Consider the following 11,088-nt stretch of genomic DNA (forward strand, 5'->3'; position numbering starts at 1 on the left):
ATGCTGATCTTGCTTGAATAGGTGCCAGCAACCCATGCTAAAGATCAATCATCGTAAGTTTATTTATATTACTTTTCCATAGTAAACATGCCCTAAACAGCTTGCAGCAACATCAGAAAAAAATATATAATAAAAAGCAGCTATATTTCCAGATAATTGATTAACAATTTCAAGTCATAACAAAATTGAAATAGTCATACAAATAGGCTAAACATCTCTCAATAAATGTACACTGAGATTAAGCAATCCAATAATAATTCATATTAAGGGCTAACAAAAGAGAAACACAAAAAGCAATCTAAATAGCAGCGGAAATAATACATCTGATCTAAAGCGAAACATTGCCCCAGCAACAAAGCCTAAATGAGACACACCATGATGTTCTCTCAGCATCTTAAGCAGCAGCAGCCTTTGGAGTTTATTTATTTAATTTTAATTTTATTTAACTGCCTTTATGAATCATTTACATTAAAAAAAATCTAAGTGATGCAGAAAACAAGTATTCATACATAGGACAAGATTACATTCCTGGGAATACATGTTGGAAAAGGTGGAAAAGGTGGAAAAGGTTTCAGTTGGCATCGAAAACCCAGAATTTGTAGTGGTAGAGAGCTCCAAAGAGTGAGCGCTATGATACCAAAGGCCCTCTTTTAAGTCACGATGGACCAGACCTCCCAAATCTTGGGCATCGTCAGTAGCGCAATATGCAACCGATCTCATTATCAACAGACTCAGGCAGTCTGCACCAACTGCAGCTTCAGAACCAAACTTATGGGCATCCCTCTAAAAGTGAGTTACAGTAATCCCATTTGTAGGGGTGGACGAAAGTCACTTACCTGTCCTTGAAGCTTGTTCGCGGTGGGGGGGAGGCGCTTCGCTGCTCCCACCGTGAAGTTCAGGTCGGGGGGGGAGGCTTCCCGCCTTGCCCGGCTGAAATTCAGGCCGGGGGGGAGGCTTCCCGCCTCACCCAGCCGAAATTCAGACCGGGGAGGAGGCGCCTCGCCTCGCCCGGCCGTGAACTCCAAAGTTTTTTTTTTTAAAAAAAAAAACCACCCCCGTGATAGGCTACGTGACGATTAACGTAGCCTATCACGGCTAGATCTGCAAAGTCAGCCGTGATAGGCTACATTAATCATCACGTAGCCTATCACGGGTGACTTTAAAAACAAAAAACAAAAGCACGTACGGCTAATGGCGGCCCCCATAGGGAGCCGCCATTCGCGTTCCTTATTTGGTCGCTGTAGTCTACGTAAAGATTTATGTAGACTACGGCAAAAATAAGGGCAACGCTATTTGCATTGCCCTTATTTTCGCCATAGTCTACGTAAATCTTTACGTAGACTACAGCGATCAAATAAGGAATGGGAATGGCGGCTCCCTATGGGGGCCGCCATTATCCATACGTGCTTTTTTTTTTTTTTTAAGTCACCCGTGATAGGCTACGTGACAATTTACGTAGCCTATCACGGCTGACTTTGCAGATCTAGCCGTGATAGGCTACGTTAATCATCACGTAGCCTATCACGGGGGCGTTTTTTTTTTCTTTTATTGGAATGGCGGGGGTGGCAGCCGGTCAAAAGACCGGCTGCCGCTCCCGCCCCGGACGAACACCCACTGAGCCGCCGGCCGGACCCGCCGCCAGGAGGGACATTCGGCACAGGTAAGTCCCATCCCGGGGGGGGGGGTGCGGGGGGTGGGGGGGTGCGGAGAATTTCTCCCCGAAACTTGTTCGGGGGGCCGAACACGTTGGCGCTTGGCCCCCCGAAGTTTCGGGGAGAAATTCTCCGCCATCCCTACCCATTTGGATTCCCCCATATGAACCTATCTACTCACTCGGAAAACGATTTGAGGCCCTGCTTCATATCCTTCCCAATGATGCTCATTGATGGCTATGCAAAAAAGAAAGGAAGGAAGGAAGGAAGGAAGGAAGGAAGGAAGGAAGGAAGGAAGGAAGAAGCCTTTTCACTAGTGGCACGGACGTAAATTGTAATTGTGTAGCTTGATTCTAAGAAAGGCTTGCCAGACTCCTTAATTAATGGTATTCAAATGACAGGTTTAGACAGCAATCCTATGGCTCCCAGATGGCATCTGCAGACAGAACTAGAACTGTGGAGGAGAAGATCTGATCATGGATCTTCCTGTCCACTTCCTGTTGGAGGCCATAGTTGTCCCCAACTGGCTATATTACCTTTTGTTAAGGATGTATGGAAATTTATTGAACCCTTAAGGTTTTGTAAAAATTAACTGAACCCTCCATTGCCCTTTGTGTGTGTATATGTATACATTTATTATATTTCTCAGGGCACTCTGGGCAGTTTACAAAGAGTTACCTTTCCCCAAGGTAAAGTTATTTCTGCCTGGAAGAAGGTGGGGGCTGGCAGAAAGGACAGGGAAGAGGCAGAGGTGGGGTGCAAATCTTATTTTGAGTCAGGCACAGACTGAAGTGGGTTAGACATAACTTGAAATGTGGCCAGCCTATTCAAGACAAGTGTATTTGTCGGGGGACACCCACAGTTTGAGCTGCTCTCTTTGGAAGTCAGCACATAAATAATGAATTGTATACACTCATATCATACTGTTTCTGGATAATGAGCTACTATACAATATGTAGTATAAGACCAGGACAACAAATGCCCTGGAGAACTTTGACAGCTGTACATTTTGTATGAACATGACTTTGACAACTCAATATTTTGTATTTGTTTTAAGAAACACATTACAATGTTATTTTAAATGCAAAATACATTAAGACCTTGAGACCGAACACTAGTGTATAAATAAATAAATAAATAAATAAATAAATAAAACAAACTTTGGATGGAATGAAACTCGTTTATGATTACATTAGGATGCAGCCAAAAACTGAATATTGCATAGAATATTCAAATTTTTCCCATCATGTTTCTCCAAGCTTTCTTCACATCCTTGTTGCGCAAGGTATATATAACAGGATTCAGCAGTGGAGTCAAGATACTGTACATCAGTGGAATCAACTTTCCGTTCACTGATGACTGGGAGGGAATGGGTCTCAGGTATGTGAAAATGCAACTGCCATAATAGAGAAGAACCACAGTAAGATGGGAAGAGCAGGTGGAGAAAGCTTTTTGCCTCCCTTCTGCAGAATGTATCTTCAAGACAGTTGAAATAATGTAAGTGTATGAAAGAAGAATGCAGAAAAGGGGTGTCCAAGCTATGATCAAGCCAATGGATAGCAAGAGCCTTTGATTGAGTGAAATGTCTCCACATGAGAGCTTCAGCAGTGGTGGGATATCACAGTAGAAAGCATCTAGGTGGTTATCTCCACAGAAAGGTAACTGGAAGGCAAAATGTGTGTGTACTGCAGAGTTGAGGAAACCACCAGCCCAGGATGCAATAGCTAGCTGGAGACAAACATCTCTTCTGATGATTAGAGAATAGCGCAGAGGGTTGCAAATGGCAACATAGCGGTCAAAAGCCATCACTGCCAGAAGGAGGCATTCAGCGCCTACAAAGGAGAAGAAAAAATATAGCTGGAGCACACAGCCTACATAAGAGATGCTACTTCTCTCTCTGAGAAGGAAATCCAGCATCTGGGGAATAGTGGTGGTAGTGTAGCAGATGTCAAGGAAGGAGAGGTTCCCAAGAAAGAAATACATGGGTGTTCTGAGCATCTGGTCCACCATTGCCATGATAATAATGAAGGTATTCCATAGAACTGTGAATAAATAGATTGTCAAGAACCCACTGAAGAGCAAGAAATGTATCTCCTGCAGATTTTTAAAGCCAAGAATGATGAATTCTGAAATCTCAGTTTGGTTTTGTGCCTTCATGTCTGATTCCAAACACGATGAAATTTTCTGTAGGCCAAAAAATAAGTTAATCAAAAGTCTCATCCAAGAAAATATATCAAAATTGTGCTATGCATCAGCAGATTATGGACAAACCAATAAATTGATGACAATATAAGAAGATCCATCCTAGATCAGAACAATGGTGCATTTCTTCCAGTATCTTGTTTCCAACTTTGGCCATACACATACCTCCATTAATGTTACAAACAAGGGATAAAGTCAACAGCCATCACCCTGTACCATTGTTTGCTTCCAGTATTTAAAATATAAAAGTATCCTGCCTCTGACCACAGTGTTTCCAAAGAATTCTTATATAAGCATTTTGCAGTAAAATACCAACCAAACAAAAACAAACAAAAAACAGAGCAGAGAAAGGTTTGACATGCATTAAAGAGTAGAAAAGCTTCCCTCCTGCAAAGACTGCACATTTGGAAATATTTATATCACTAATATCATGTGTAGATATTTGTAGATAGTACTTATTGTTATGGATTTTGATTGTCTATGCATATCTATATAAATAAAAAAACCCTAATACCTTATACCAGCCTTCCTCCTTGTGGTGCCCTCCAGATGTTTTGGACTATAACTCCAAGCAGCCACAGCTGGCACGGTTAATCGTCAGTTGTAATTCAAACCATTGGGGTGTGGGGAAGGTCACGTTGGAGAAGGCTGCTTTACGCTATGACACCATAATGTGGGCATACTGGTGGCACATGAGTGTAGTCTGTGTCAAATGTGGACAAAATGTGAACTAACATTTCATGTTAGAGGGACTAACACCAAGGGGCTGATGATTTCCACCTGCTTCACCCCACCCATCATCTTGGAGCCTGACAAAGCTTGCTGTCTGAAGATAAGTGCTGGAAGGGGTGCTTGGTGGACAGATGAGTATATGTTTTTATCTCCCCAGGTGAGAAATGGAGAAAGGACTATGAAAGGAGACCATGGTGAGAGCTGGGAGGAAGGCTGCTGCAAGTGAGAGGTGTGGCTACCAACCACTGTATGTAGGCTATTTATGGAAAATCCTTGTGTGGAATGGGGATTTATTTATCCTTGTAGGGAAATGTGTTTTATTAAAGATTTATGTTGTATTTTATTCTCTTTCCTGTTTAGCATTTGGTTGGTGAATTCGTTTAGTTTATTTGTACTGGTTTATTGGTTATGTACTAATTTATCTGCCAACGTTGTTATCTGTAACTCCTTATATTGTATCTTTTGAATATTGGTTTGTTTATTGTTGTTTGATATGTTGCAAACTATAATTTACTACCGTTGATTTGCTATGTTGTATGTTGGTACAATGTTGTAGAAATAAAGACATACAAATAAAGAGATGAGATGAGGTAAGATTCTGAGGCTTTACACACCTGTGTCCACACACCTTGAAAATCCTAATTGAGCTTGGGATTCTTACATGTGTATTGTTGTTCAGTCGTTAAGTCATGTCCGACTCTTGGTGACCTCATGGACCATAGCACACCAGGCCTTCCTGTCCTCCGCTCTCTCCCGGAGTGTGCTCAAGTTCATATTCAATATTCATTGCATCGGTGATGCTATCTAGCCATCTCATCCTCTGCCATCCCCTTTTGCCTTCAATCTTTCCCAGCATCAGGGTCTTTCCCAGTGAGTTTTCTCTTCATATTAGGTGGCCAAAATATTTGAGCTTCAGCTTCAGTATCTGTCCTTCCAATGAGCACTCAGGGTTGATTTTCTTTAGGATTGACTGATTTGACCTCCTTGCAGTCCAGGGGACTCGTAAGAGTCTTCTCCAGCACCACAGTTTGAAGGCATCAATTCTTCAGCACTCAGCCTTCCGTATAGTCCAGCTCTCACAGCCTTACGTTGTTAGCCTTGTGATACGTTCCATGGGGTTTTCTTGGCAAGAATACTGGAGTGGGTTGCCATTTCCTTCTCCAGTGGACCACATTTTGTCTGAACTCTCTGCCATGACCTGTCCATCTTGGGTGGCCCTACATGGCATAGCTTATGGCTTCACTGAGTTACGCAAGCCCCTTCGCCACAACAAGGCAGTACTCCATGAAGGGGTACACGTGTATACTGGTGTTTAAAGACACTGGTGTTTTTACATGTCCACTGATGAATCCCCTCCTCCCTGAACACACACACACACACACCAGTGTTCTTGCAGCCATTGTGTCTGTCTTACAAAGGGCATCTCTACACCAGCCTAAAATCCTGTATTTAAAACAGGGCTTTCTGCTTCTGTTTTAAATGCAGGATCACAACGACTCCCTTTCCATCTTCCCCCTCCTTCTCCTCGTACCTGAGTCTTCCATTATCTTTCATAGATCTCACTCCTCTTCTTGCCGCTTTTACTCTTTTCACAGAGGAAACTGAAGTGGAACACAACATGGTAATTTGATAGCTCATTATCTGTGATTGATTTCAAAATGGAACAAAGGGCATTTAGTGCAGGAGATGCCTTGAATGATCACTCCATCATGTAAAGAGCCCACAAACCTCTGTGAAGGAGCAATGTTAATCACAGGCTAAAAGTTCAGTGTGAAGCAGCCCAAAGTGTGGACTCACCCCCTGACTCACTTAGAAGCTCTATTTTCTCTGTGTTGGATGTTGGGGGATGGACATTAGGCATCAGCAAGTATATTGTATGGGATTAGCAAATATGATATTTACCTCTTCAATGGGTTCCTAACTAGATAGTTCATATTTCTTTTTAATATATAGTTGCCTGCCTAAAGCCTTTGGCTATTTGATCAGTAAACAATTGCATAAGGACGCCTATAATATAAGGACAAACACACTACAAACACATAGAATAATTGGAATTAGTTGTTCAAATCACATGCCTTCCTCATGTGTGGCAATGCAACACACACACACACACACACACACATGACATCAATAAAGAATTAAATCAGATACGGACAAAACTTCGGATTGCTGTTCCTTTCCTACCTTCTCTGGGATCTCATGGATTAACACTAATTAAGACATTCACAAGCAAACAGCACTGTAATTGTTAGAACAGAGAGCTGTAAAACCAGTATGTTAGGTGACAATTAAATAAAGAACAATTTATAAAATAAGGGGACAATTTCATTGTCCTCTAAAACACCTTGGATAGGATCCAGACCAACAGTGCAATCCTATACATGTCTACTGAGAAGTAAGTCTCATTGAGATGAATGAAAAATTCTCCCAGGGAAGAGTATAAAGGACTACAGCCTCAGCTAGTGAAACATAGGTCCCATTGAAATCATTGGGACAGGTTAGTCATGAGTTCTATCCCATTGATACTCTTGAGTTCCCATTTACAATTTATGAATGAAAACTGCAGGTACACTGAAGGACAGTGAAGCTCACTTCATTTATAAGTCATTATTTAATTATACCACAATCAGGGGGAGATTTATTAGTGTATTTTACTCTTTGAGTCATTTCTTCAATATCAGCTAACATTTTGGCCCTCGAAGATTTGTTCACTCACCCATAAAACAGTCTTTTCCATACCTGTAAGAGAAATCTTCCTCTTGCATGTTGTTAGTATTGTCTGTGTGTTGTGCATGGCCTTCCAATTTGTTTTTCATATGTATACACAATATGTCTTTGGGAATTCTACCCCAAGAGCTTTCCCAGACAGGTAACATTCCCAGAAGTGTTTCAGAGACTTTAAGCTAGTCAATAGCATCATAACCTAGTCTTTTGGAAAGGTCCAGTGTGTTCTAAGTAGAAGTATCCTTTTAGACCAGCCTTCCCCAACCTGGTGCCCATCAGGTGTTTTGGTCTTCAGCTCCTATCAGCCCCATCCAGAATGAGGAAGTGTTGGCTTAGACCAGGAAAACGTAATGCTGTATTGTTTTCTGAGAAATATGGGATCATTTTGTGAGAACTGTCTACTACTTGGTTTAACAAGAAGCTGTATTTTCATAAATGAAGAACAATCTTCATCCCAGTCCAGATATGAGACATATGTGTACAGAAGCAGGTATCTGCCCAGCCGGATGAGGAGCAATGCACACACATACACTACCACCACCATCAATCCAACCAGGGCTTTGTACTGATCAGCTGTACAAGAGCATAGGGATGGATTTAATCTCATCTCTGTTGAACAGCTGACTTGTAAAATTGCAACTTATCTGAAACAGCTAAGTGTGAATGCTTCTGATTTGTGCCTGCACTCACAGAGCCAAAAATCTTATTCAGATATGAATAGAATAGAATAGAATGAAACTTTATTACGGTCAAAGACCACCTCAATATTCAGATATATATGTATGCATGCATGCATGCATGCATGTATGTATTTATTGCATTTCTATCCCACCGTTTGTCCTCTTGCAAGGAACCCAAGGCAGCTAACATGTATAGAATGTAATCTTCCTTCCTGTGTTCTTGTTTGTAATCCTCTGTTTCCACATATCATGGACTCAGGGCTTCATCACACAAGGCTAAACATCCTGCCATTTACTGGGGCTTCTGCTTCCGAAATCTTTGTGGGATTAGATCAAGTCCTTTCCACATGGTTTTTTAAAAACAACAACACACACACACTAAACTTCTGGAAAAGGTCTATGTATTTCATTACAAATCCACTAGGAGGCGGTGTTGTTTAATTTGCAATAAAGAGACTTTAAACAGTATACCCTCTCATTTACATTTACTCCATGGTGGGAGGAGGGAAAATGCCAGACTTTTGTCATCATGGAAAAGAACGCAATAGCTAGGGATGGCGGATAATTTCTGAGAATTTCTCCACGAATCTCGGTGAGGCCGAATGGCAATGCATTCGGCCCCCCGAAATTGGCGGTGAAATTCTCCGCCACCCCCCCAGGATGGGACTTACCTCCTGCGAATGTCCCTCTCGGCGGTGGGTCCTGGCGGCGATCGGCGGCGGTTCGGTGGGGGCGGGAGCAGCGGCCGGTCTTCCGACCGGCCGCTGCTGCCGCCATTACAAAATAAAGTAAAAAAAACACAAAACACCGTGATAGGCTACGTAACGATTAACATAGCCTATCACGGCGAGATTTCCAAAGTCAGCCGTGATAGGCTACGTTAATCGTCACATAGCCTATCATGGGTTTTTTTTTTTCTCACTTTTTGTTTCGCGGCCGGGGAGACGGGGCGCTTCTCCCTGGCCTGAATTTCGGCCGGGCAAGGCGGGGTGCCTCCCCCCCTGGCCTGAATTTTGGCCAGGCGAGGTGGGATGCCTCCCCCCCTCGCCTGAACTTCGGGGGAGAAGTGAAGCGCCTCCCCCCCACCACGAAAAAAGCTGGGGACAAGGTAAGTCCTTTTCGTACATCCCTAAATAGAGCTCACAAATAGTGGGAAGTGCCCTGGAAGAGAACCGCATCAAATTCAGGTAGGGATGTACGAAAGTCACTTACCTGTTCGTGGATTATGTTGATGGTGGGGGGGAGGTGATCTGTCCCTCCCCCCGGAATCCTGGCCGGCCGGCTCCGCTCCGCAAGGATTCTGCGGAGCCGCTGGCCGGCTCCGCCAGCAGCTGGGCATCCAGCCGCTGGCTAGCAGGGATGCAAATGGCGGCGTTTGCATCCCTGCAGTCAGCCGTGATAGGCTACGTAAATGTTTACGTAGGCTATCACGTCTGACTTAAAAAAAAACAACAACGCACGTATGCAAATGGCCATTTGCACCATGGCCACCGCCATTTGCGTTCCTGATTTTGGCATGTCTTAGTCTACGTCAAGACACTATGCTATTTGCGTTCCCCTTATTTTCACCGTCTTAGTCTACGTAAATCTTGACATAGACTAAGACGTGCCAAAATCAGGAACGCAAATGGCGGCGGCCGTAGCCACCGCCATTTGCATACGCGTGGGTTTTTTTTAAGTCAGACGTGAGAGGCTACATAAACATTTACGTAGCCTATCACATTTTTTTTTTAATGCAAATGTTTACGTGATAGGCTACGTAAAGATTTTTTTTTAACTGGAAATGGCGCCGGTGGCAGCCGGTCGGAAGACCAGCCGCTGCCGAACCGCCGCCGGAGCCACCGCCGGAGCCGCCGCTGCCGTCACCTGGAAGATCCGCCCCAGGTAAGTCTCATCCCGAGGGGGGGCAGGGGTGTGGCAGGCCATTCCGCCACCAATTTCGGGGGCTGAATGCACTGGCATTCGGCCTCTCCGAGATCTGTGGCGGAATTCTCTGACATCCCTAAGTACAGGACCCGCAAACTTCTGTGAGTAAGCAATCTCCACAGTAGGATAAAAGCCCCATGTGAAGGAGCCCTCAGAGGATAACTAAATAGGATTGTATGAGAATATTGTTATCTGAAGATGCCTTAATTGCAACACGAATTCAAACACAAGTCTGAATGGGAGAGCACTTTTTCAGAAAACATTTGCATATCCCTAAACTCGTGGAGTGTTCCATGAGTTCAGAATGTGCTTTTTTTTCACACTTTACTCAATGGGAGAATTGTGCACATTTTTCTCATTCCAAATGCACACTTTTCCTATTCAAATGAACTGAAAAGCAGATTGCAAATTAAAATGGGAACAAATGGAACCAGGCTTTAAGGTTCAGAGAATTTCAGTGAGCTTGAACATCCCTGCTTCTTTCATTTCTACTAATATGGTTGATTCTTACATAAAATACCCCACTAATACTGTGATTTTAAAGTGACCCATCAGGGCATATCTCTAGAAATATATGCTTTGTTCATCATGAATGATTGGATGAATAACTTTTTAAGTCTGAGCAAGACACAGACATCACAAAATAACTCCAGGATCGGATCGAAGAACTCTCTAGTACAGTGTCATGTTATTTCAAGCAGTAGCCAGTGGGGATGGGGGAGAATTTCTCCCCGAAACTTCGGGGGGCCGAGTGCCAACGCATTCGGTCCTCCGAAGGTTGTTCGGGGAGAAATTCTCTGCCCCCCGCCCCCCCCCCCGGGATGGGACTTACCTTTCACAAATGTCCCTCCCGGCGGCGGGTCCCGGCGGCGGTTCGGCAGGTCTTCATCAGGGGCGGGGGCGGCAACCGGTCTTTCGACCAGCTGCCACCGCCGCCATTACAAGAAAAGTTAAAAAAACCCAACGCCCCTGTGATAGGCTACGTAACGATTAACGTAGCCTATCACGGCTGACTTTGCAGATCTAGCCATGATAGGCTACGTAAATCATTACGTAGCCTATCACGGGGCTTTTTTTTTTTTTTTTACTTTTCTTTTGAAGTTCGTGGCCGGGGAGACGGGGCGCTTCTACCCGGCCTGAATTTCGGCTGGGCGAGGCGGGAAGCCTCCCCC

At 43.8% G+C, this 11,088-nt stretch overlaps 1 protein-coding gene across 1 annotated transcript; it reads right to left on the reverse strand.

Annotated features, from left to right (window-relative positions):
* Positions 1-2,882: 2,882 nt before the first annotated feature.
* LOC146341510 (olfactory receptor 5V1-like) lies at positions 2,883-3,809 on the reverse strand. The gene has a single exon (XM_084808363.1). The coding sequence runs from the start codon at positions 3,807-3,809 to the stop codon at positions 2,883-2,885; it is 927 nt and encodes a 308-aa protein (XP_084664489.1).
* Positions 3,810-11,088: the final 7,279 nt, after the last annotated feature.

Source organism: Heloderma suspectum, chromosome 6 (assembly GCF_057233095.1).
Source record: "Heloderma suspectum isolate Gila_16-S chromosome 6, 16-S_ref, whole genome shotgun sequence".
NCBI classification, from domain to species: domain Eukaryota; kingdom Metazoa; phylum Chordata; class Lepidosauria; order Squamata; family Helodermatidae; genus Heloderma; species Heloderma suspectum.